Source organism: Lepidochelys kempii, chromosome 2 (assembly GCF_965140265.1).
Source record: "Lepidochelys kempii isolate rLepKem1 chromosome 2, rLepKem1.hap2, whole genome shotgun sequence".
Classification (NCBI taxonomy): domain Eukaryota; kingdom Metazoa; phylum Chordata; order Testudines; family Cheloniidae; genus Lepidochelys; species Lepidochelys kempii.
This window is the reverse complement of record NC_133257.1, coordinates 186,282,422-186,309,275: the sequence shown is the minus strand read 5'-3', so window position 1 is coordinate 186,309,275 and position 26,854 is coordinate 186,282,422. Positions and strand designations below refer to the sequence as shown.

Below are 26,854 nucleotides of genomic sequence, written 5' to 3'. Positions count from 1 at the left end.
TTATCTCACTACATCTTCTACCCTGATTAAAAAGTAGTAAATGAACTGCAATATCAAAGCAAACTGCATGCTTACCAGAAGTTCCTTCCCCTACATCAGGCTTGCCAGTGCTGTACGGTAGGGACTGGCTCGAGTGCTCCAGCATCAGAAAGAGTTCCTGGCTTGCCACACCACTGAATCCTCCAGTCACCTGTTCCCCATACTCCTCCTCCGTTTCCTCATCCAATACCTCCTCGTCACTGTGCAATACAGGGGCCCCCCCGAAGTATCCAAGGGCTCTTGGCAGTTGGGCCTCCCCAAAGGATGGTATGCAGTCTCTTGTAGAAGCAACATGTTTTCAGCTCTGCTCCAGAGTGACTGTTAGCCTCCTTTGCCTTCTGGTACACCTGCTGCAGCTCTTTGATTTTCATGTGCACTGCTGCATATCCCTGTTGTAGCCATTCTCCCCATATCCTGAGCGATCTGCTCGTAGATATTGGCATTTCTACTGCTGGATCAGAGCTATGCCTGCACAGTCTTTTTCCCCACAAACCCAGGAGATCCACTACCTCTGTGTACTCCAGGTAGGAGGGCGTTTGCTACGTGGCGCTGGCATGGTCAGCTGGGCAGTTGCTATGTGAGCTCTCCACGCAGTGCAAACAGGTAATGGAATTTAACTACATCGACCTAAGTGCTACGCCTCTTGTGGAGGTCAAGTTATTAAGTCGGCATAATGGTTGAGTTACATTGGCGGGAGCAACATTTTAGTGTAGACGCTTACAGACATAGGTTGATGTAAACTGCCTTGCATCAATCTAATTCTGTAGTGTAGACCAGGGCTAATTTTCTTCTTTTAGAGGCAACACTTCCTTTTCGCATGACCAAGGTGACAAAAAATCCTTAGCCTGATTACAGTAAAAAAGACACAACCAAAACAAAACCAAAAAAGCCAAGAACCTCTGTCATCTTTAGCAGCCTGAAATGAATGGGAACAGTATGTGTGTACTAGGAATATTTCTGCATTCACAGTAATTGTATAAAGAAAAGGAGGACTTGTGGCACCTTAGAGACTAACAAATCTATTTGAGCATAAGCTTTCGTGAGCTACAGCTCACTTCATCCATGAAGCTGTAGCTCACGAAAGCTTATGCTCAAATAGATTTGTTAGTCTGTAAGGTGCCACATGTCCTCCTTTAATTTTTGCGGATACAGACTAACACGGCTGCTACTCTGAAACCAGTAACTGTATAATCTTTCTCTGAGAGAAGACTAAGTTATTCCATCAGATATGCCAGCCTACAGTTTTTTAAAAACATATTCAAAACCTTGACTATAGGTATGAGGGGGATAGCTCAGTGATTTGAGCAGTGGCCTGCTCAACCCAGGTTTGAGAGTTCAATCCTCAAGGGGGCCATTTAGGGATGGGGCAAAAATTGGGGACTGGTCCTGCTTTGAGCAGGGGGTTAGACTAGATGACCTCCTGAGGTCCTTTCCAACCCTGATATTCTATTCTATTCTATGATTCTATACAGAAAGAGAGAGAAGAAACACCTTTACGGTTCCCAGAACTGAAAAAGGAAGACCAATAGAAAAGGCAAATATATAAAGCAAAGTAACTGTTACATTTATTTTTGACATGTCTCAATTTTGATAAATTAGTGCTATTACTTTTGTACAGTCTAATTTCCTGTAACTTGTTTTTTAAAGTGTGGCAGTCAATCAGGAAAAGGAAGAAAGCAAAATAAAGTTTCAGCGATTTAAAATTTATTATTTTATAGTTAATATTTCTTCTGTGATGAAGTTTTAGATAGTTTAGTAGAGTGGTTAACTGTTTACTATACTAGTAGAGTGGCTATAGTTAATAGAATTACAGTTTTAAAAGCTTGGTAAGAACTTTGCAACGGAGGGAATTTGGATCTTAAAACTTCAGTTCTAGTACCACATCTGTGTAACATTTGAAAAGAAAAAAAAATAGTCCAATGCTCTTAATGTACAAACCTGTTCCTTTTAAAAATCAGTTTATCATAAAAAGGACCTATAAAGGACCTAAAAAACTAAATTTTTAATTAAGTCTAGATACCCATACGAAATGTCCACAAGAACCAGCATGAGAAAGGTATTCAGCAAAAAAAGGTAAATATTAAGCAACTTTAAAAAATAAAACAAGTGTGAAATCCTTTTGTTTACGTACTTCCTGGTTCACTCTGACATCATCGTAAATTGAACTGTTATGCCAGTACATATGATGTCATCTTTTGGGAATATCTTCAGTGAACAAGAAAGTACTAAGATTATATTGGAAGGGAGAAAATATATACATTAGTTGTATCTTATTGGTATGCTAATGAACCTCACAACTTGGTTGGTGAGTACATGTAAATCATATATCAGTGCTAATTCATTTTCACTGGGCAGTTCACATTTAACAATGTTAGATGAGCAACCTAGAATTGAAAAAAAATCTTGCAGACAGGCTGTAGCAAACAAAACAGTGATGCTTATCTGAAAAAACCAACACTTAAAAATAATTAGCTATTCATAGCTTTTAATATCTAAAAACTGGCATATTAAAAAATTTCACTCTCAGCAGGCTGAAATCAGATCCTTTTAATTTTCAGGTACTTCAAAGCAGAAATGGAAAATGTTTTCCCAAACTATATCATTTACTGAATACATGAGTGGGCAAATATGACAACTGTCATCCTTCTAGCAGTAAATATTCACTTTTATTCTTACGTAAAATGGTTGAAAAAAAGTAATAATTATGTTTCTGGTTAGATCTTAGATACAGAATTGGAATGAACTCCATGCAATGAGTCTGATACCACAGATCACAAACACATTTCTCTAACCAAAATGATTAACTTCCATACATAATAAGAACAAGCTATGTACTGCTTACTTCTATTACACATAAATCATGATAACAGTTTTGTATATTGCCCAGCTTTTTCTGTTTTTCAATATACTTCATAGTTATCGTAGCCAGTTTAAGAAGGCAAAAAACTCTAAAGGTGTACTAGATACACACGCCCCTCTGTTTTGTTGAGGTACATGAAGGTTCTTCAACCATTTGAAAAAGGTGTGGGCCTCCATTACAACTTGAATTCTACAAATCTATTGCAGATTTTATAAGCATGTTTTTTGCAATAATTGGTTGTCCTGGGAGTTAACAGAGACCCACACATCTATTCAGAGCTTTCATCAATCTGATTTCCACCTTCAACATGTTCATTTGATTTATGACACCCATTCTATGACAGATAAACATTTGTAGCCCTTTATGTGTTAACTGTATGCTTATATACCCACATATATAGCAGCTAAAGTACTGCATCCATTGAATAAGCAAAACCAAGAATTCATTAATAAAGCTTTGTTAATTGTATATAAACAATCACCCTCCAAAGTTATTTGATTTGTGCTCGCTATGTCAGGATTGGAGGAAAAGCATATCAGAGTGTGAGTAGATTTATATTACCTCCAACCTTAGGCCCACCAGCTGAACCTGGTTTTCTTGCACTGTTTGAAGGATTCCCGAGTTTTTTAGGTGCAGGAACCTTGAAAGCTGAAGCAGCTGACGATGGCCTATTTCCATCCACTGACTCCTCATCATCAAAGCTTTTATCTACAAAAGGATGCATAAAAGAAATTTACTTAGGAGAACAGAGGGTTTTTTTAAAAAATTGCTCTGCTGCACTTTTCACAGAAATTTACCAAAAGATCAAATAAAATTTAATACTAATTATTTTGCCCTTTGTCTATGGCATGGGAAACAGATGACAAAGAAAAATAAAAAGCATTTTAACACCACAAGATTTTATACAATACTGCCTTTGGATTCGCAATTATTACAGTATTAAACACAAAAATGAATCCTACATATTCAACATCACAAAAAGAAAAATTCTCTGCACAGTTTAAATGTGTCCTGTCCATCATCTTCCCAAAAATGAATATAATTTTCAGTTCATTCCAGGCTATCCAAGAGCAATGCTTCTCCCTTTTCCTCTACTCATGCATGCATTTTCTGCTACACATCCTCCCATAATGTGTCTACCAACACTCCGTCTTATTCCTTCCACCCAGATCTTGCAACTTACAATCACAGATCCGCTTGCAGATCAACCGCCTCATTCCTCTGATAGCTCTTAATTCCCCTCACACCAGGATGCTCCCAATACCTCACATGGCCACACACAATAGATTCTCAATACCAATCAAAGATTCTATCCAAAACTGTCAGAAAACACCATAGCTCCACCACTGAGATTTGTGCCGGCATCTTCCTCTCTCTTCCCTGCACTAGGTGCTGAAACAACCAATCAGCTTCAAGGTGACATCATTTTCTGGTAGCCACTGCCAGATGAAAAGGTGAAAATTCTTCATACATATAAATTCATTCCCCCACACACAATATTTGCAGCCACAATTTCAACCCTTTAAAAATTTCATACCCATACTTTGCTCAAGGGTTTTCACACGTACCCCAAAAATACAAGGGCTTGTCTTTTGTTCAGTCAAGTCAGAAACTCATCTCCAGCTAACAGTTAAAATATTCTCAAAAGGATGTGCTGCACTTGGTTTTTAAATTAATTTTTTAATAAAAAAGAATTCCAGAAGCAAACTGGGACCATTTTGTAATTAATTTAGTAGAAAAAGTTGGATTTATCTAGAGCCCTGCAATGCACGTAAAAACAAACCTGTAGTTCATATCATAAACAAGATGGGTGAGGCTGACACGCAGCTGCATAACAATGATATAAGCCAATTTAGCAAATATTTCTTCACTGTAATCTGCCATTTCTAAAAAATATCACAGCACTGCTTTTATTTCAGGAATTTTAATGTTTATTTAACCTTGGTGTACACTGAATGGCAAACTGTTCCCTATAAAATGAACTATATTTAAAAAGAATCTCCTGGGGGAAGACACATTCACTATCATATCAAAGCAAACATGTTTTTCCAAATGGCATTTATAGCGACAGCTGATGTAAAAACACTGAACATTCTGGGGTTTACTTTAGTTTCCTAACGACAGTATGACTTCAGAAATATTTTTGTTTAACCAAAACAACTTATAGCACTATTAATCTCTACTTTCATTTACAATCAAAAACCTAGAAAATATCAGTAACTGTGTATCTGAAAATTTTCTCCAACATGCTTGTTTCCTTTCAACCACCATTTAAGAGAATGTGATTAAGAATACTTCTGTGTATGGATATGTAAGCAAATCAGAATGCAAGAGGAAGGGCAGTGAAGAAACACACACTATTCCAGGAGTTTCCATGGAAACAGTACTCAGTCCTCACACAAGAACTGGGAGAATACACTTCAGTTCTAACTAAGAAAAGACACTGATTTAACTCTTAGTGTCTTAAAAATGTAATTGTAAACATCACCATTTAAAAAAAAAACCTTTTACATCCATTAATCTAATCACATGATTAAGTTTTATAAACTTAATGCTGCATGAAATAAATGTTAATGGTAGCGATTAACACTGAGGATTCTGACTCAGGGAAACAACGTAACTTCAAAATAGTATTAAAAACAGGCTGTAGATGAAGCCAATTTTTAACGTCTTTTTTAAAACAATACGATGAATAGCCACCTAAAATTTCTTAAATTATGATACCAGAAGTAGCTGATTATTAAAATTTAACTCTAAATTTTCCACTGTTAATACATACAGACTGCATTTTTTTCAGCTTTGACTGTGAAAACAGGCTAGACTTTCATATTGTCAGTCAAAAGAACAATACTGCAGTCTGAGTTGCAAATATTGTATGAGAAAGCAATTTTTATAAAAAATAAAACTGTTTCCAGTGCAATTAAAAAGTAATAGTAAGATTTTACATTTGTAAAGGTTCTTATTCCAGGGTATATATGAAGCTGCAAGGACTTTAAAAAGAATATTGGACAGATTTCTACTAAAAATGCACACAAATTACTCTATAATCTTACAAATACATAAACTGAATATGAAACAATACCTAGTTTAATAAGAAATTTTAAATCTCAGATAAAATAATTACATTTAAGATTTTATAATATATGAAGTCAAAATTTAATTATAGTTTTTTATAGGAATTGCAACTTTCCCCCAGCCTTTTGTGTATTTATGCTTTTGTGTCTTTGGAATTTATTAACAATATAACCCCCACTGATCTTTAGGGAGGCTCCAGTTCTAGAAAGACATACAACAGCATTTGCATATATCCAAAGCTTCAAATCTGTGTTTACAGAAATTGTCAAGGCTTCTATAAATGTATTACATTTACTTCAAGTATTATGTAAAATTCACATTTTTCACACGTATATATACACAGACATTTGAGTACCGAATCATGAAAATAAATACACCTGTATATATTTCCATCTGCAACACTCTGGATTTGGGCACCTTTTTCAGCAGGGTATAATTCCACAAAAATCAGCTGAGTTGAATCCACTTACTCCTGGCCATAATTTAGCCTACTGCGTACAGCTGAAACACTGCATCTGGTCATCTTGAGATTAGCAGCCCTGGTGGAGTCATGTCTATGCATGCAGTTTTCAAATTTATTTTATTATTTTTCATTTTTAAATTAATTTCACTATTTCCAAGTAAAATTTCTTCACTAAGTATAGGAACTTGCAATAACTGGGGATAATATCTAAAGTATATATGAAGTTTTAAAGTTAAATTGTTTGAAAAATTACCTCAGGATGTGAAGGGGGGGAGGTGGACAACGGACAAAACAAAAACAGCTCTTCCATTCTGGGATACCACAAAACGGCCAAACAATTTTCACACACAAAATACCACACACACACAATTCATTTTGGGACCAAGAAACCAGAACCCTAAATAATATTTTTTCCAGAAACTTGGAGGTTACTGAAAGCAGGAGTTATGCAAGCTGATCCATAACTTTAAATAGAGAATGTTGCCATAACATAGAGTAGCGTACAGAGGGATAGCTCAGTGGTTTTGAGCATTGGCCTGCTAAACCCAGGGTTGTGAGTTCAATCCTTGAGTGATCCATTTAAAGATCTGGGGCAAAAAAAAAAATGGGGATTGGTTCTGCTTTGATCAGGGGGTTGGACTAGATGACCTCCTGAGGTCCCTTCCAACCCTGATATTCTATAATAATACACATGTTCAATTCATTTGTACAAGGTATCAAATTTTCAGGAAGCAAGCAATGAATAGAATTAAGTTGCAAAGGAAATGGAGAATTAATGGGTTGAAAGAATTCAAATTTCAGTCATTTCTCTCACTGCAGTTTGGTGACTCAGCAACTTTATTTTAAATCAATACAGGTGAGCTATTTAAAGAGAAAGGGAGTCAAGGCTTGTCTATACAGTGGGGTAATGCACTCTAGGAAGGTATGATTTCTAAAGCGCAATAATGTGTTATGCAGAGTAGGTTAATGTAGACCCTGCTGGTGTGCACTAAAGGTTCATTACAGTGCATTAACGTACTACTTCAAACACCACATTAAAGCACACTAGCAGTATCGACATGGATCAATTCATGGGCAACGTGTTAGTACGCTTTAGAAATTACATTCCCATACAGTGCATTACCCCATCATGTAGACAAGCCTTTAGGCACCCAACACCCCATTGAAATTCAGTGACAGTTGGGTACCTAATTAAAATCCAGACATGGCAATTAGCATGGACTGACTGTCCTGAGTTGTTCTTGCTGCCCATGACTATTATACCATACACAGTATGTAATGAGTCACCTGGCACCTGTGAAGTCCTGTATATTTCTACAATACAGGCTGAACAACTGAAAGCAACAACAAGCACAGAATGAGTTTGACAGTTTCTAATAGCTGGAAGAAGAGTATGCCACAGATCAAGCACATAATCACAGAACACTAGCTTCTATCATCATGAGATTAAATTCAGGGCAAAGTAAATAGGCAATTGTCTGACTATACCGAAAGAAGGCCAGGAGACACTAGATGTGGTTTAATGAGGCTGCAACATTATTAACAACTGTCTGGGAGTACCTGGCAGATAAAGAGTGTACACACAGTGTCAGTAACTCCATGATCATTTCAATATCTACCCGGGGGGCTTCCATCAGTGCCCCCCTTTTTTCCAACCTGGTCCCACCCAACACACTGCTGGGCCCTTACCATTCCCACCCCTTCAAATGAAGGGTAAGGTGGGCTATAAAGGAGGAGGGGAAGGTAGTCTCCCTGCCGTTCCAGTTATAGAAGCCACAAACCTCCATGTTTCTGCCCCTTTAACAAACACCTCCTTTAAATCCTTCACCAAACCATTTATCTGATCACTGTTTCCCTTCCCTACGGAGCACCTGCACTGGATATCTGCCCCTCGTTTACAGAATGAGTTGCGACATCATAGTCTGACCTCCATTCCATGCTCGCCACAAATAAGCCCCACCCAAACTCACAGTGGGGAAAATAATCCCCCCATTTTTCCTTAGCCAACCTGGCGGTGAGGGAAAAATTCCTTCCTAGCCCCCACAAGAAAGGAGTAGGTAGCAGAGTGCCTACAGCAGATCCTGACCAAATCTGGTATTTTACCACTTTCAAGGTTCAGAGGATGGGTGCTGCTCTGCTTGGTCCAAGTAAAAGAGGGCTTCCCCTGCCCTGCTTGCACCTAGTACTCTCCGCCCTCTTTCAGTCAGCTGGGAGGGATGAGTCAGCATCCTCAAGCAACATTTATGCCCCTGCCCTTAAAGAGGTATACCCCTTTCCCCAGCAAGTCAGACAATGCCCTTCCCCCACTTAAGGTGTGTTGCGGTCATTGGTCAAGTTGGATCTTACAGGCCAATTTTGAAAATAAACTGAAAAAAGATCAGAGCAAATGTTACAGACCAAGTCCATATGAAGTCTTAAACACCAATTCAAATTTAAAAAAAAAATCAATGTGACTGATAGAAATCAATGGAAAGTTTTTAAAGTAAGACTAATATGCTGTAATCTTGAGGTAGTGGTACTTGTGAGCTTTTAAACTGCCAAATTTTGAACATGCAACATGTGATTTAAAAGGCATTCAGATATACCAGAAAATAAGCAGCTACAATTGACCTTGATATTCACAAATAATTCAAGATCTTTTCCAAAATCTATTGTTTTCAAAGTAACATTATTACACAGAGCAAGATGATGTTTTCATTATAAAACGATGAGGGATATGTAGAAGTCTGGGGACAGCAGAATAATGAAATCTTTTAATAACAGAATAAAGTATCAACACTGTTTTGTCAAAGGGAACGGACAAGGACGACAGGGCTACTCAGCTGTTACCAAAATATAAACTATTCTAGTTGGCCTTAAATTCATATTATTTGATATATCTTGTAACAGTCACTATAGCTTTGCAGAGATTGATCTCTTCTGTGCAGAGAGCCGAAGATCTCCCTTCCCTCTTGTTTCTTGATATAGAAAATCATGGTGGTGGTGTCTGACAAGATGAGGACATGATGAGAGTGAATGAGTGGGAGAGAGGATTTGCATGCCTTTCACACTGCTCAAAGATTCAGGATATTGATGTGCATCCTGGATTCACAATGCATTCACATGCCTTGCCCCGTGTGGTTGTCCATACAAGCTCCCCAGCCTACCAGGGTCATGTTGGTGATAATTCTGCTCTGAGAGAAGGAAAGAAAGGGAACTCCCAGGAGCATGTGATGTGGGTCTGTCCATGACAGAAGGGATGACAGTACCTTGGCCAGAAATGTCAAGCCTGAGGTCCACAGAGTGGCAGTTCAGCAAGTGCACAGACTGGAGCCACGTCTGAAGGCAGCAAAAATGAAGTCTTGCAAAAAGGAATCATGTAGGTGCAAGCCACGTAGCCCAAAAGAGACAGGCAAGTCCTGACTGGTATATGTAGGTTGTTCATGATGTGAGATATGATGGTGTTCATCACCCCAAACCTGTCTGTGGGCAGGTACGCCAGCGCCATGATAGAATTTATGGTAGCCCTAATCAAGTCTAGTGACTGCATAGTGTTAAGGATCAATTTTTCAATGTTGACGCTGACTCCAAGTGAAGCGAGGAAGTCGAGTAGTTTGGAGGTTGATACAAGGGCTTCCCGGCAGGGCTTGGCTGACAGGAGCCAGTTGTCGGGGTATGGAAAAACAAGAAAACCATAACACCTGATGTGAGCTGCTGCTATGGAAAATACTTTGGTGAAGACTCTGGGAGCGGTAATTATTCCGAAGGAAAGTACTCAGTACTGGAAATCAGCACACGCCATAAATCTGAGAAAACGTCTGTGGGTGGGATGAATGTCAACATGGAAGTAAGTGTCCTTCATATCGAGAGCCGTAAACCACATGCCTTTTTCTAGGAATGGAATTATAACTGCCAGCAGTACCATGTGAAACCTGAGTTTGCAGATGAAGCAATTGAGGTGGCAGAGGTTGGTGATTGGTCTCCAACTGCCCTTTTGGGGGGGGAGGGGGGCAGGAAGTAAGTGGAGTAGAACCCTGTTCCTTGAAATTCCAGAGCAATGTGCTCTATTGCTCCCCAATGCAATTGCTCCCCAATGCACTTCTTGGGCGAGAATACTGTCATGACAGTGGTCCCCAAAGGGGGATGAGGGAGGGAGGGTTTGGAGGAGATAGTGTGACAAACTTGATTGTATGGCCGTGGCGGATGACATTAAGCACCCATCTGTCCATTAGTATTGCACTCCACGAGTGATAAAAGAGAGAGGGGTCACAAGGTGTTAGGTCTGTGGCTGGCAGCTCTTGAGCTTGTATCAAAAATACTTCTTGGCCTCAGGCTGGGTTTGAGACGAGGAAGCCAACGAGGCAAGATGGCATTTTTGTGGTGGTTTGTAAGGCCTCTAGTGATAGAACTGAGGAGACCTGTACCTGTGTGTGGATGACGGGGAGTGGAACTTCCTTTTTGGGGCATGAGTGCATATGCCCAACCAGCAGAGGGCAGCCAGAGAATCTTTCAATGTATGTAAAGACTCATCTGTCTTGTGGTTGTAAAGATGGGATTTCTCAAAGGGGAGGTACTTGATGGTGTTCTGGATCTCCCTAGGAAAACCAGAAGCATGAAGCCAGGATTCCCTATGCATCATGACAGCTGTGGCCATGGCCCCAGAGGAGGTATCAGCAGTGACTATTGTCGAATGGAGGGCAGTTCTAGCTTTGAGTTTCCCTTCCTTGACAAGGGTTTGGAAGCAGGTTATACTAGGGCATATTAGCCTATAGTGCTTGATAATTGCCAATCAAGAATTGCAAACTGGAGGAAGAGAAGATTTTCCTCCCCAGAAGATTGAGGCACTTCCATTCCTTGCCCCCAGTAGATGGAGGGTGTTGCTGCTTGGTACTCTCTGAAGCAGTCTGAACCATCCGCAAGTTCAGAGCAAGGTGAGAGAAGAGGAATTCTGACCCCTTGGTTGGTAACAGTAACATTTCTTAGTTCCTTTAGGCTAGAACATGTGGCTAGAGTATGCCATCCAGCTCTGGCTGGAACCAATATGGCATTGTTAGTTGGGAGCACTATTCTTGCAGGTGCTGAGGTGTGTAGGATATCCAGGAGCTTACACAGAGTCTTGAATGTCCTCCAGTGGGATGTGTAATTCTCCCTCAACTCTCCTTAGAAGCTCCTGGAACTCTAGGAAGTCACCTGGTGGGGAGGGAGATAATGTAGTTACCGTTTCATCCGGTGAGGAGGATGGGAACCCTGGTCGGCTCCAGTAGAACTGCCAGGCCAGGGTGTAAAATTCTTCCTCCGCTATTGGATTTATGAACCTGTCTGATAGTTCCCTTTGGGGGGGAAGCAGGAAATGATTCTCTTGCAGGTCAGGCAGGTTCTGAGAGAGGATACTGTGCCCAGTGCCCCTAATATGGTCAGTAAACCAGATCCACCAGAGGTTGCAGAGGGCCCCATGGCATGGGGTAACAGTGGTTCCGAGGAGGATATGGGGGTAGCAGTTCCCTCGGATGTGCATGTCTCAGTGATGGCGTATAGGAGCAGTATGGAAGAGGTTGTTCTTCTCCTGGTTCTGATTCATCAGAAGGGGAGAAGGCGGACTCTGGTTCTAATGGCGGCGCTGTTGGAGCCGATGGAACCGAATATAGTACCTGTGAGGAGGGCAAGAGATGCTATATCCTGGGCTAGTGGTGGGCAAACTTTGTGGCCCAAAGGCCACATCTGGGAATAGAAATTGTATGGCGGGCCATGAATGCTCACAAAATTGGGGTTCAGGTGCAGAAGGGGATAAGGGCTCTGGTTGGGGGTGCAGGCTCCAGGGTGGGGCCATAAATTAGGAGTTCAGGGTGCAGAAGGGGGCGCTGGGGTGGGGGAGTGAGGTTCAGGGTGGGTGCAGGTTCCAGCTGGGGATGCAGGCTCTGGGGATGAGGAGTTTGGGGTATAGGAGGGGGCTTTGGGCTGGGACCAAGGATTTCAGCAGGTGGGAGGGGATCAGGGCTGGGGAAGGGGCTGGGGAGCAGGAAGGGGTGCAGGCTCTGGCATGCAGGAGAGTGCTCCGAGCTGGGATCGAGGGGTTCAGAAGTCAGGAGGAGGATCAGGGCTGGGGCAAGGGGTTGGGGCGTGGGGTGCAGGTTCCGGGCAGTGCTTACCTCAAGTGGCTCCCGGAAGCAGTGGCATGTCCCTTTTCTGGCTCCTATGCGGAAGCGCAGCCAGGCGGCTCTGCATGCTGCCCTGTCTGCAGGCACCGCCCCTGCAGCTCCCACTGGCTGTGCAATGTGCAGAGCAGAGCCCCCTGGCTGCTCCTATGCATAGGAGGTGGAGCGGGGCCATGCCTCTGCTTCCAGGAGCCGCATGGAGCAGCCCCCAACCCTGCTCCACAGCTGAAGTGCCAGAGCGGGGCAAGCACCAGATCCCGCTCTCCAGGGGGAGCTTGCGGACCAGATTAAAATGGCTGGCAAGACAGATCTGGCCCGTGGGCCATAGTTTTCCCACTCCTGCCCCAGGCACATCCCATGGAGGAGATATGATCTCCTTGGAAGGGAGGCAGCCAACAAAGGAGGGACACTGGGTCAGATAAGGCAAAGACCTCTTGGGATTCAGCCATGGATCAGGATCTTCCCAGTGTGAGGGGCACTCTTTCCTTCCCAGACATTAGTACTGGCACTAATGACTTTCCCTGAAGTTCTCATGCCTTGTGGGGTGCCAGTGATGGCAGTACTGGCGGTTCAATGCCTGGGACAGTTGGCTCCCATAGTTTCTGAGTCTTCTTCTCATGCCTGTGGCATTTGGAATGAGCTCAATCCCTGAGCTAGTGGAGGGAATGTCCATTTTCTTGGACTTAGATGAAGATGTAGCTACATGCTTGTAGGAGTGCTTTCAAACTTCCTGATTAAGCCCCCACCCTGGGGTCAGTGGGGGTGATCTTACCAGCACTGGAATTGGATGTAGTAGCAGGAAGCAAGCTCCTCACTGAATCAAGCCGATGTACGCAAGGGGTTCCCTGGTCTAAGTCCACATGCAGTCTCATGGCCAGCTCTTCAGAGATGAAGGTCTCAGCCTTCTCGGGTTCGTCTCGGAAAGGATTAGCAAATACTACCCCTAGCCACGATGTGAGCTTCTCCCAGGCGGTAGAGGCAGCGCTGATGGTCGTCGCTGACCAAAAAAGATGGTGGGCATGAGGAACAAAGTTTCAAGCCTGGGATACTGGGCATAGTCCAGCACCCACACTCAGGTTCAGTGTAGGGGAAAAAACCCAAAGCTATTTTAAAACTAACGTAACTATTAACTAGGAAAGACAAACTAGTAAAAAACTGCAGATAAAACTGGTAAAACTAACGACAACTATGATCTTTTTGAAATGTGTCACAGACATGATCACTGAAAGTTCCAACCAGACCATGCAGCTGTGAGAAGGAACTGGGGATGCAGTCAGTCCACCCCACCCTTTATCGTTGTTTTGGTATCCTGATATCCATTTGGATAGTTTCTGTTTTGAGATGGTTTGGTCTAGGTGATTTTCTAAATGTTTTTGTTCTTTCAATGCTCTGCGAACATCTAATGTGTGGAGTGAGGCCTCTTTCCCATCCACATGTGGCTTAGGAAAAAATACCGGTAAGTAAAATAGGTTGGTTTAAATGAAAGGGGGAGGCGACTTTGGGTATGAAGTTAGGATGCAGTCATAGGATTACTTTATTTTTAAAGAATGTTATATAAGGTGGGTGTGCCATTAGGGCACCTAATTCTCCCTCCCGTCTGGCAGATGTGATGGCAATGAGGAAAGCCACCTTCATGGTTAAGTGCAACAAAAAGCAGGTTGCAAGGTGTTCAAATAGCTTTCCCATGAGTCTACGTAGAACAAGGTTGAAGTCCCACATGGGTGTAGGGTTTCTTATTGTGGGATAAGTGTATTCAATGCCTTTAAAGAAGCATTTAATCATCGGGTGAGCAAACAGTGACCCCGTCCATCTTGTCATGGAAGGAGATAACAGCAGCCAAGTGTACTCTGATGGAGCTTGTGGATAGCCCCACTTTTTTAAGTCCTTGTATATAGTCCAGGATCTGTGGTAGGGGGGATGATTGTGGCAAGATCTGTTTATCTTGGCACCAGGTGCAGAATCATTTCCACTTATAGATATGTGTCTTACTTGTACTTAGTTTCCGACCGCTAAGTAATATATCTTTTACTTCCTCAAAACAGGCCTTCTCGACCCAAGTCAACCATGGAGTAACCAGGCCTTGAGGTGCAGTACTGCGAGGTTTGGGTGACGGACACGTCCCGCATCTTGTGATAGAAGGTGAGGTACTAAGAGAAGGGTTTGAGGCAGTTTCACTGCCATGTGATGCAAGTATGGGAACCATGTTTGTCTGTGCCATGTGGGCGCTATGAGAGTAACCTTGGATTTGTCCTGCATAATCTTGTGAATGATTCGTCTTAGGAGTGGGGTCAGAGGAAATGCATACATCAGTAGCGCCTCCTATTTTATGAGGAGGGTGTCGCCTAGGGAGTGGTGTCCCAATCCCGCTCTGGAGCAATACTGTGGGCAACTGGCGTTCTGAGTTGCAAATAGACCTATGTTGGGCAACCCCCATAGTTTGAATATGAATTTGAGAATTCCGGGATCCATCTCCCACTTGTGGGTTTTTGAGAAATCCCTGCTTAGTACATCTACTGTTGTATTCTGGCTTCCGGGCAGATAGGATGCTGATATCTGTATGTTGTTGGTGATGCACCAATTCCAAAAGCATAGTGCCTCTGTACATACGGAGTATGATCGTACTCCCCATTGGTAGTTTATATAAAACATACATGCTATATTGTCCATGAAGATCTTAATGGCATTGTTCTTGATTAGACGGCAAAAGTGCTCACATCCATTTCGAACTTCCCTTAGTTCCAGTAAGTTTACATGCAGGTTGGACTCCGCTTGACCGTATTGTTGAGTAGATGTGCACCCCCCCCCACCCTCCAACCTATTAGAGAAGCACCTTTGTGATTGTCATGGTTGAAGTTCTTTGTTGGAAAGGGACTCCTGAGCAGACATTCTTTGGTTTTGTCCACCATGTTAATGAGTCTTTTACTCTGCGTGGCATTGTGAGGCGTCTGGTGAGTGTGTGTCTGTGAGGTATACACACTGTTCAAAGCCAGGCCTGCAAGCATCTCATGTGGAATCTGGCATGTTTGACAACAAACGTAGTTGCCTACATGTGCCCCAAGAGCTGTAAACATGCTCTGACGGATGTTTGTTGGCTATTCCTCACTTTTGAAATTAGGCTGACTAGGGTGAGGATGTGCTGTTGGGGTAGTGTTCCTGTTAGACAGTTGAGACAGGCTCCTATGCCTTCCAACTTTTGGACAGGAACCAGTGTGGACATTTGCACATTTATTTGCAACCCTAGGTTTGTGAAAAGGGTTATTGTGCTCTGCGTGGCGTTTATAGCTTCTTGCCATGTTGGTGTTTGTATGAGGCAGTTGGCCAAGTATGGAAATATCATTACTCTGACTGCGTAGGTGAACTGCAACAGCAGCGAGAACCTTGGAAAAAACCCTTGGGGCAGTGGATAGGCTGAAAGGTAGTACTCTGTATTGGAAATGCTGTTTCCCTAGGGTGAATCTCAGGAATCTTGTGAGACGGTTGGATGGTAAGATGAAAATAAGAGTCCTGAAGGTCAAGGGCTGAGAGCCAATCTCCCTTCTCTAATGCCGGAATTATTGTGGTTAGAGTCACCATTTTGAAATGTGTTCTCATGAATCTGCTGAATTTTCTTAAATCCAGGATGGGTCTCCACCTGCCAGTCTTTTTCTGCATTAGAAAGTAATGTGAATAAAAACCTCTCCCCCTGTGTTGTGATGGTACGGGTTCCACGGCAATTAATTGTATGAAGTCATTTATTTCCTGTTGTAACAGGTACTCATGAGATGGGTCCCTGAAGATGGACGCGGCATGTGGGTGGGTAGGTGGGACAGAAATAAAGGGGATGGAGTAGCCCTTCTGGATAATCTCTAAAACCCACTTGTCTGTCACGATGGTGTGCCAGACTGGATAGTATGGTGAAAGACCATCTCCAAATGGGCGGGGGACCGTTTCTGGTTCTGGAGTAGGAGAGTGTGGAGGTCTCATGCCCTCGACCACGCTTCAAAATGATTGTCTAGAAGTGGATAGTTGACACATCAAAGTCTGATCTTGGTTCTGCCAGTGTCTGTTCGGTCTTTGTTTACACCATAGGTTGTACTGTCTTTGGGGCTGAGAGTATGGCATACACCGGAATCTCTGATTGTAAAAGCTCCTCTGTTTCTTTGTTTGCAAGTAGGTAAATCCCAAGGGTTTTTAAGGTCACCCTTGAGTCTTTTAGGGTGTGTAACAAGACATCAGTTTTTATCTGGAAATACTTTCTTCCCCTCGAAGGGTAAGTCCTTGACTGTTGCCTGGACCTCCCTTGGGGTGAGAGGTGGAGCCACGATGCATGGCACGTGACCACAGATGTCGCAATGGATTGTGCTGCCATGTCTGCGGAGTCAAGGAAGGCCTGGAGGGCCATCCTGTTGATGAGACCCCCTTCGGAAAGGTTTGCACTTTTCTTTTTTGACATCTGGTAAATTTTCAATGAAAGTTGACATTTTGGAGTACAGATTGTGTGTATATTTGGCTAGAAGGGCCACATAGTTGGCTATGCGGAACTGAAGTATAGCAGAGGAGTAAGCTATCTGCCCGAAAACGTGTCGCTTTTTCCAGTCCTCCTTATATGGGGTCATTCGAGAGTGGTGTTGTTTCCCCCTTTGATTGACCACCTCTACTACTAAAGAGTTTGGTGCAGGGTGTGTAAATAGGAACTCAGCCCCTTTTGCGGGCATGTAACAATTTTTGTCGTATCTTTTACATGAGGGTGGTACTGTAGCAAGTGTCTGCCAGATTATTTTTGCAGGTTCCATGATTGCATCATTAATTGGCAGAGCTATCTTTGCCGATGGGGATGTCTGGAGTATGTCTGTGAGCTTGTACTGAGCTTCTGGTAGCTGAGCCAACAAAACGTCCATGGATTCAGCAACCCTTTTGAAGAGGTCCTGAAAGGATTTGAAATCATCCCCCATGGTGGTCGCATTGTGGTTTTGTCCGGTGACAAAGATGAGAGGTGAGTAGGTGACAAAGTCTCATGTTCAGCTGTGGCGTCAGGTTCCTCAGCGTCTTCCTCTTGTGTTTCTGAGGGTGCCGGGACAGTTAGCGAAGGGGACGGGGATGTTCTGGACTTAGGTGGGTTAGGGAGCCTGCAGTTTTGGGCCCTATATATTGCCCATGTATCCCAGTATGACCAGTTAGGTGGGAATAGTATGGGGGACGGTGCCTCGGGGTGATCATATCATCGTCGTATATCTGCAGATGGTTGGTGATGAGATGGTCCTGGCTTGGGTGAAGAGAGGTGAGGAGTATATATTACTGCATCATCATCCTCTTCCTCATCGCTGGAGATTGGGGGGGGCTGATCTGCAGTAATGAAAGGGGAGCAGTCATCTGGGTTGGTACTGATCTGGATGGGGTATCCTCCATGCTGAGTAAAGGAGATTCAGGTGTTGAGGCCATTATCAGGTCCGCATGCCTCATGAATTGCTGCAGAACCATGAAGCTCAGTGCCAGATACAGCTTTGTGGACAGACCAGGAGCATCAGTTGAAGCTGTGAGGCATAGGTACAGCAGGTGGTGCCATTGTAGTGCTCCGTGCCAAGATCTTCTTCAGCTCCTTGGGTGCCAAGCTGGAAGATTTAACTTTAGTGTGCGAACCTTCATTAGAGCTTGCCTGCATAGGGTCTTTAGCTTTTTGGGAACTGTCAGCATCGGACGTTCACAGTGCCTCACAGTCAAGCTCTCGGAGCGGTCAGTACCAGGGCAGATTTTTCAGTTGGAGATCACTTTCTTTTAGGCGATTCTCAGTGCAGGGATGTCTGCGACCACTTTTGGTAGCTTTTCTAGAAGTAGGCTCTTTGGCAGCCATTGTTCAAGTGAAACACCCCTGTCAGAGTCTGCTGCTGGTGACCATTGGCCAGGGGGTGACTCAAACTTTGGGTCAGAGGCTGGTCTGAGGGATTTCCCCAGCATGAGGAGCTTCACTTGGAGATCCCTGGCTTTTCTTGTCCTAGCTGTTAGTTTTCTGCAGTGTGGGCACTTTTGAGTAACGTGCGTCTCGCCAAGGCAGCAGACACTGAGTGTGACTGTCAGAGACTGGTATGGAGAGTCTGCAAGTCAGGCAGCATTTAAAGCCAGGTGAGCCGACCGTGCATGAGAGAGTCAGTCTCAGAGGAGAAAAAGGGATAAACTCTGTTTGAGGCTAAGGATGTACACCTGCTAGAGAGGTAGGGGTAGATAGGGATTGTAAAGGGATTTTTTTTTTAAAAAATTTTTTAAAGAAATTATGGTAAGGCAAGTGGATAGCGAAACTAACTACAACTAAGCTAAAACTATCAGTATGAACCACCTATTATAAATCTTATCAGAGGTTAAGAGAGGGCTCTGCTAATCGCTCCAACTCAAGCCAAAGACAGTAGAGAAGGAACTGGGGGACGGCTGGCTGTGCACCACTATGTAACCGCTCTGAGTGGCGCGAGATGGCTACACCATGTGCGCGACCCAACCGGGCACTGCTACTACAAATCTACGATTACGAGTGCAGGGCGTCAAGACACCTAAAATGGAGCACCCACAAGGACACTCCTCAAAGAAGAAAAACTGATATCCATTGCAAGCCATAGCTGTTGTGGGACATAAGTTAAGCAGGTGTCTGTATTAATTTATCACCAGCTTCCTGATTATGTTTAATTCTCATATGAAGAAGAGTGTGGGAGCAAGAGAATGGTATAATTCTTGCACTGCTTTGACAGTTATAAAAACATTTCATGTATGAAAGCATTTTCTGTTGATCTGTCAAAATTACACAATTTTGTAACAATCCCAGTAAAGAAGAAAAATCACAGTGGGTTTAACAGAAGAAATATTCTATTACATAAACGTCACGGAGGTCTGTGGGGTCCTAACAATATGAGGACGATTGGAATAGGAAGCATGTGCATGGGGGACCATGAGTAGGCTGAGAACACAAAGGAGTTGTCTCAATATAATATTCCTGCATTCTCTCTGTTTTCCAACTGCATCTTCATTGTCAGTTTCTCTTCCCCTGGATAGTTTAATGAATATTTTTCCTATGGCATATTCCTACAGTAGTTAAAGGGCTCTGCCCTGTTTTGCCTTGGTCCAGTACAAGGCACTGAAGAGAGGTTACTATCCTTTTCATTTGATGCATTGAGCACAATATCTGTCTCAGCATGGCCTACTGAAAAATCATATCAAAAATGGAGGGGGGAGTTAAAGTATGGCTTTGACTGTCTATGTGCTGCAGATCTGGAGTTCAATGCACAAATGGATTTTTCACCCATTGTTAATTACAGGCTCTGGGAAATTGCTGATGAAATACAATGTACATTTTTCCTGAACTTCACCTTGCCATGTTCATTCTTGCTTGGAGTTCTTGAGGGAGAATGACAAATTACAATACCACTGCTGGAAACACAGTTTATCAAAGATTCTTAACCCAGTTCTTTGGGGCAACTTTACTTTGGTTGGTTTGTAATAGATTTGGTAACACACTATAGTAAATATGTTCTCTCCCCCCTCCCACAGTATATCTTTAATAAATATATCCCCATCTCCTCCTCGAGTATTTCTTTGCCATATTCCAAACTACTCTGATAAACCTGGATTCAGATTTCACATAAAGATAAGCATGGCTGACACATGCCTCTTTCACCATACTTCAGTTGATTTTGACGGAATGCAGTAAAAATATGCTTTGCCTGATAACCAGGATGCAAATTTGGAGAAGTGGTTGCCACAGAGTAGTTACACAGACAACAGGAACTTGGTGAGATTAAATCCAAGTGTCAATAACAGGACCTGGCATGCTGAATCGCATCTTCCTCCCAAACTCATAAGCACCTTACCAGTACCACATGCTTATTAGCATTAAACACATCATCTCTTCTTCCTCCTACACATCCAAGCTTCAACATTCCATCACTTTTCCCTCTATAACCCTGGCAAAAAGATAACCTTTCCTCTCTATTCCTACCAAAGAAGTCTTTCTCCATGTCATTGCTTACAAGTTTACCACACACCTACAACCCCAATTATTAAGCCTGGTAAAGAGAGTGAAGCACGTGCACTACATTCCCAAGCAACAAAAAGTTAAACCCACTGCAATTTTATGACAAAACAGTTATGTACTGTGTTCTCCTTTCTTCATCACAATAGACAATACTATTACTTTCATTCGGTCTAATCTGGGGGTTCTTTCACTCAGCACTTTCAACACACACACACACACACACACACCTACCTTGTCTCCAAATCCTTCCACAAAACATCTTTACAGTCCTGCCTTTCCTCAGTCCCCAAAGCTAAAATTCCTTTTGCATCTTGACCAATGTGATCTCCTCCTCTCTTGCTTTGCCAAATGCAATCCAGCCACAGCAACTTTATTCAAAACACTGCTAAGAATCTTTCTGGCTTGTTACCCTGACAAAATATCTCATGATAAAATCAGTGTTAATATTTACAAACACAGCTTCCATAAATCATTTTTTTTATTACTAAAATTACAAGATGTTTTCAACAATATCTGTGCAGACAGGCTAAATTGATCTTTCACAGCCTCAATTAATAGAGTAATTATGGACCATTTCAAAGGAGAAGTTAAATAAAATCAAACTCAAGTTTGCACAGATGCTGAAAGTGTGAACTAGCATATCAATTTATGAGTAAAAGCATTCCTCTAGTAACAAAATGAATGTTTTTGTTTCCCTTATTTTAAAGGGATATTATAGTATGAGATTTTTTAACATACACGGCATGCTAAAAAAAAAAGAAGAAGAACGAACAAGCTTGAAGAGTAATCTAATTGGCAGTTTGAAGTCATGCCACAATGAACAGTCATGTACATGTTAAAAATTGTTAACTTCCTTTGATCAATGTGGCAGATAGTTGGGAAGAGGAGAAGGAAGGAAGCCAATTTATTTTTATTCGTTTTAATTCACTTTAACTTAGGGATGGGATAAATATTTTTATTCAGTATTGGAATACCAAAATATGAATATCATATAGAGGGAAGGGCAGATTGCTATGGTGTTCAAGATATATTACAATATGGCTGTACCAACAGTTATGGCCTAATTTGCCTTACACAAGCTAGTGTGAAAAGATGTATTGCACAGACACTGGAAAATTCCAGTCCCAGCTGCAAGAACCCAAAAATTAATGTCTCATTCCCTGACTGGATAGTGAGAGAGGATGACTCATTTTAGCTAGACATCTTAAACCTTTGTAAGTATGGATCACCATCTCACCGGTTCACACCAGCACCTCCAAGAAAAGGAACAACTATGAAACCACCAAAACGAAATAGGATAAAACAACCTGTCTCCTTCAGCAGATCACTTTCCAAAAGCTGAAGACACCTGGAAAGGAGAAGACTACAGTCCTGGGTGGCCACCTGGGAGTCCTCCTTGCGACACCAAGTACCTATCTCAGACAGACACCTTTAACTGGCTCTTTCTATTTTCCAGCAATTCACATTGCCGGCTAGTGCACAAGAAAAAGACTACAGTCGTGTCCATCCGTTGCTCCACCCGTGTCTGCAGTATCAACTCCTGCTGTGAACAACAACTGAGCTAAAAGCTGATGGCTGGAGAAAGTTCTGGCAATAAGTAACACAGAGACCTTCTCTTGAGTAATGACCCAAATCAGTCAACTGATTACTCCCTGAAACTGGGTTCTTAACTAGTAAGGAAGCACACATGCTTGTGTTTTAAAGACTGTCAAAGAGTTACAGTGTATGACCTTGTTTTGTAACAGGTTCCAATCAAGATTGTAGCTATGAAGCAGAACAGGTTATTGTTAACTAAGATTTTAGAACACTGTACATGTGTATCATAGTTAATGATTTCAAGCTTCCTTTCAAGGTGTAGGTGTATACAAATATAAGAGGACACCAAGTGTGTAAGCTTCTTGAACTGTCCTCAGTCTATGCAGTCTGTCAAATGCAGGAGTGTGTCTCCGGTAGTTAGTTTTAATCTAATCCTGGGGCTAATATAATTGGAAAATAAGTTAAAAGGTTTGACTATTATAAATCCATTGGGAAGGAGACCTTGGTAAATTGGCATGTAAGTAATTAACCAAACCGTCTTGTGAGCTGGCCTGAATTGTTTTTTCTCTGTTGTGTTAACACCACCAGAGATGATGATCAGTTGGCACAAGTGAGCCCCTATTCTGAGGAACTCTTGGTCAAAAATCTAAACAAAGTCACCTTCCCCAGACAGCAACTGAGTATAAGTGTTATTTTCTATTGTGGTTGTGTAATTTAATTCTGAAAACCTGAATGGCTAATATGACCAACTGTTCTGCTTTTCTGTTTACTGAATCATAGACCAATACTATTTTTGTCTTCTTATACATCCTATACTATTAGCTCTGTTAAGGATAAAACTTCACCTTTGTAAACACAAAACATAAAACTATAGAACTAAATTACATTTTCAACTCCTTTTTTTCCCAGGAGTTAAGCAGTCAAAATTAAAAGACCCGTAAGAAAGGTGATATGGGCCATCAGTTAAGCAGTTGCTTAATGAAGGTTTGTTTCATACCTTATCTTTCTTATACCACTCTATATACAGGGGTTTTCAGACTCAGGCCTAATCTACACTAAAAAGTTTGGCCTTATGGATATCTGGCAAAACCCTCCAAGTGTAGGTAAAGCTGATACTGGCCAAAAAAAAAAAAAGTGTTTTTGCCAATACAGATTATACCAGTTTGGTAAGCAAAATAAACTACGCCGACTAAAGCACCTTTAAACCAGTATATCTGCATCTACACGAAGGCTTTTGCCAACATACAAATTTTGCAAAAAACCCTCACACCTCTAGCTAACATTGTTATGCCAGCAAAAGTTTCTAGTCTAGACCTGGCCTAATGCACACCAGTACAATTCCCACTGAAAGATGCCGAACAGTTCAGGCTCTAGTTAACTATTCCCAAACCCAGTCCCTCTTCCCAAAAACCATCAATAGTCTAAGCTTCTCTGGGTTTGTTTGTTTAAATGAATAGAAAACATTTTAAATGTGTAATTTTTTAATTATTTGTAAAGACTTTTTTGGTTAACACATATTACCATTATTTTTAAAAATGAAAGCTAACAGACAGAAGAAAACATGCCAATGGCCGCAAAAATGCCACCATACGTGTTGCAAACTTGAGACTATTTAAATATTTATTGGTTCACAAATTACAAATACTTGTTTTAGACACACACACAGTCTTTTTTAAAAAATGTGTCTTAAGAGACTACAAGGACTTGTTCTTCAAAGGAAGCTATTACAGAATGGACCATTTTTGCTTTCCCCATAGCAACTTGTATGCTATTTTGTCTGTTTGGGGGTGGTGGGGATATTCTATAAAAGCCATACAAAATCCTGTACTCAATCCTTTAAAGCTAAAATACTTCTAAAGTAATCATGTGGTATGTTCAGTGGAGTTTATGGCTCAGACAGGCAAAGTTGTAAAGAACTTTCACACCTAAACAAGGTATTCTAAATTGACCTATATCAATAAGGACTAAGGGGTCTTACCATCTGATTATTCGATAACTGGGACACTGTATAATAATGGGGAGGCTTGTGAGCTACTCTTATTTCTTAGATCATAAACGACCAGCCTTGCCTTTACACAGCAACTACACAGCTGGTCAGAAGCAAGGCCACTTGAAACAAGTGTCACAGAAAATCCATGCTAGCGTGTGGATGTGGGTTCTCTCTCCATAGATTTGTGGAATTCCCCATGTTTTCTTCAAAATTTAACCTATGTTCCTATCCTAAAATGTTATTTAATATCAACAGCAATTTCTTCCTCAACAGATTTGCTCCTTAGTTCTGTACAGCTAGAAAGCTATTGGAGACTGAGCTGGGCCAGACTTCTCTCATCCCATTGGGGTTCCACAAATATAATCCGATGAAGTGAGCTGTAGCTCACGAAAGCTCATGCTCAAATAAATTGGTTAGTCTCTAAGGTGCCACAAGTACTCCTTTTCTTTTTGAGGGCAGAACATGGCTCATAGAAACAATTGCTGTAGATTATACATGCATCAAACAATAGCTGTCAACTTTCAGATCTCATATTGAGTTTGCAGGGTTAGCTATTCAAAATAATCAGATTATATTTTGAAAACAGAGTAAATTTCATATGAAAGTCACTAAAAGAAACAGCAATGCCCCAAACACCATTTTGACTGTTATTTTGCACTTAAAATCTAAGTTTCTTGTCAGTCCTAAAAAGGACTATTAAACAGGATTTACATTCTGCCTTGGTGAGATTGCAGGTAGAAACACTAGCTCTAGAAAAGTCTGAACTGCCCCATTTTACATAATGAGTGTTGACTTTGTTACCTCATAATAACCATTTAAAACTCAAAATTAGCTATTTCACTGCTGGTAATCTCTGCTAGAGGTATCTAGATGGTATGCATCAGTGTGGCTAAATTAATTGAAAAAAATGTTTCTCTGGAATAAGGTAAATTTTAAAATACAAATATAGAGAATGCTGTAACATGTACATGGTGTGCCCTCAATCCCCATTCCCCCCAAGTACTCTGGAAAGGAAGATGATCATCTAAGAGCACTATAAACTTGCCAGAAGGAGGGGATGGAAAGAGGTACAGGAATTACAAGGTCTCTGCAGGAAAATTTTGAGGAGGAAAACAAAAGCTGTCAGGATTGAGGTTGTTTGTTTTTTTAAAAAACGACAAGATCAAAATATATAAATTTTATTTAGAAGTTATTCAAATACATAGTTTTTGAAGGAAGTAGTTTTTCGTATGTGCTTTGAGTTAATTCGCTTTAAAAATGCTGCAGATTTCACCCAATTCCAGTTGCCCTAGTTTTATATCACCCCTTACATACTGTACTAGAGAGAATAATTAAACGGCTCCAATTATAATAGATAAAAGCTTAAAAATTAAGTAGGCCCTACCTATAGGAGATGTATTTTGTGTGAACCATTTCCTATTCTGCTCTAATATCCTCAACTATTTTTTTTTTAATTAAAAGAGTGAGATGCAGAGCGAAACAGATTTTTTCAAAGTTTTTGAAAATTAAAGCTTTGAAATAAACATGGATGTTTTAAGGCTAGAAAAGATGCTAAATAAGGTGAGGCAGAAATTAAAAAATTTTCTCCCCATATAATTTGGCCTAAATTTTCAGAAGTGACTAGTACTTTTCAATGCCCAACTAGACTCACCTTAATGTGGCCTGATTTTCAGAGGATGAGTGTTCAGCGCAATGAAAAGGCAGACTAGAAAACTGACAGCAGAAACAAGGATTTGCCAGAGTATTTTAGAAACCTCTAGTTCGGTCAGGTTCCACTGTGTTTAAAAAAACAAAACAAAACACTTAGGAATAAGAAAGATGCTGACTACTCTTATATTCTAGCCCTGTGCTCTTTGCAACATTTCTAGAAGAGAGGTTCCTCAGCACATGCCGTTCTGTCCCACCGGCCTTTCTCTCAACATACATACTGGTAAGTGTTCTTCTTGCTACACAACTTGTAAATTTACCCTCTGAATGAGACAGTTAAGGACTTGAGAATAGGGGAAATTTTTCAAACAAAGCCACAGAATTAACTGAGGGATTTCCCCCCTATTTTTATCCTTTTTATTTATTTAAGTACAATTCCTGTGCAACTTAGTGTTTCCATAGATAGGAATAAGTAGAATTTGTGATAAAGAATTAAGCGTTTAATTCACTCATCAAGAAATCTTATATTTAAAACATTACATATACACACCAAAATCAATAATTTTGAATTAGTCTAATTCCACAAAGATTGTTTACACTTTTATAATATTCTGAATAATTTCCCTCACTGTATCATGAAATACAAATGTTTTAAGCCTGGAGCTATGGGAACTTGTCAGAATACATTTTCCTTTTTCTTCCAGTTACTTTGCTACTCAGGGTATAATTATTAATTACACATAAAAAATTAGAAAAAGGAAGAAGTTACATTCATATTAATATTTGTAAATGGATATGCTTATTTGTTCAATAATTATTTCTAACTAAAATTTTAGCTCAATAAATCTTCATACTCCCTTTGGTCTCGTTTACACCACACTTTTTTCCTTCAAGTTCTTACACTGTTGCTAACCCCTGTGCAGCTACATTGCTGGCAGCAATTGTAGGTGCCCTAGTATAGTCAAGGTGCCAGCAGCAACCAGCATTCCAATCATCATAAGATCCTTGTTCCATTAGAGTCAATGGGAGTTTTTCTTCTAACTTGTACTCGAGCAGGATCAAACCTGATGTCATCCAGACTTGCCCTGCAGCTCCAGACAGGATGGTTAAAATGCCAGCCACC

The 26,854-nt window shown here is 41.3% G+C and overlaps 1 protein-coding gene across 46 annotated transcripts in view; it reads right to left on the bottom strand.

Annotated features, from left to right (window-relative positions):
• CLASP2 (cytoplasmic linker associated protein 2) overlaps positions 1-26,854 on the bottom strand; it is a 271,237-nt gene that overhangs the window by 173,982 nt on the left and 70,401 nt on the right. For 35 of the 46 annotated variants that reach the window (XR_012157456.1, XR_012157457.1, XM_073333055.1 and 32 more), the window contains one exon: positions 3,461-3,607. Coding sequence is in view for 44 of the 46 variants with exons in the window: in XM_073333055.1 (XP_073189156.1) it covers positions 3,461-3,607 (147 nt within the window). In the remaining 2 variants the exon portion in view is untranslated. Of the gene's footprint in view, positions 1-3,460; positions 3,608-4,082; positions 4,300-26,854 lie in introns of those variants that run through there. The other 11 variants (XM_073333063.1, XM_073333064.1, XM_073333059.1 and 8 more) reach the window with 2 other exon arrangements.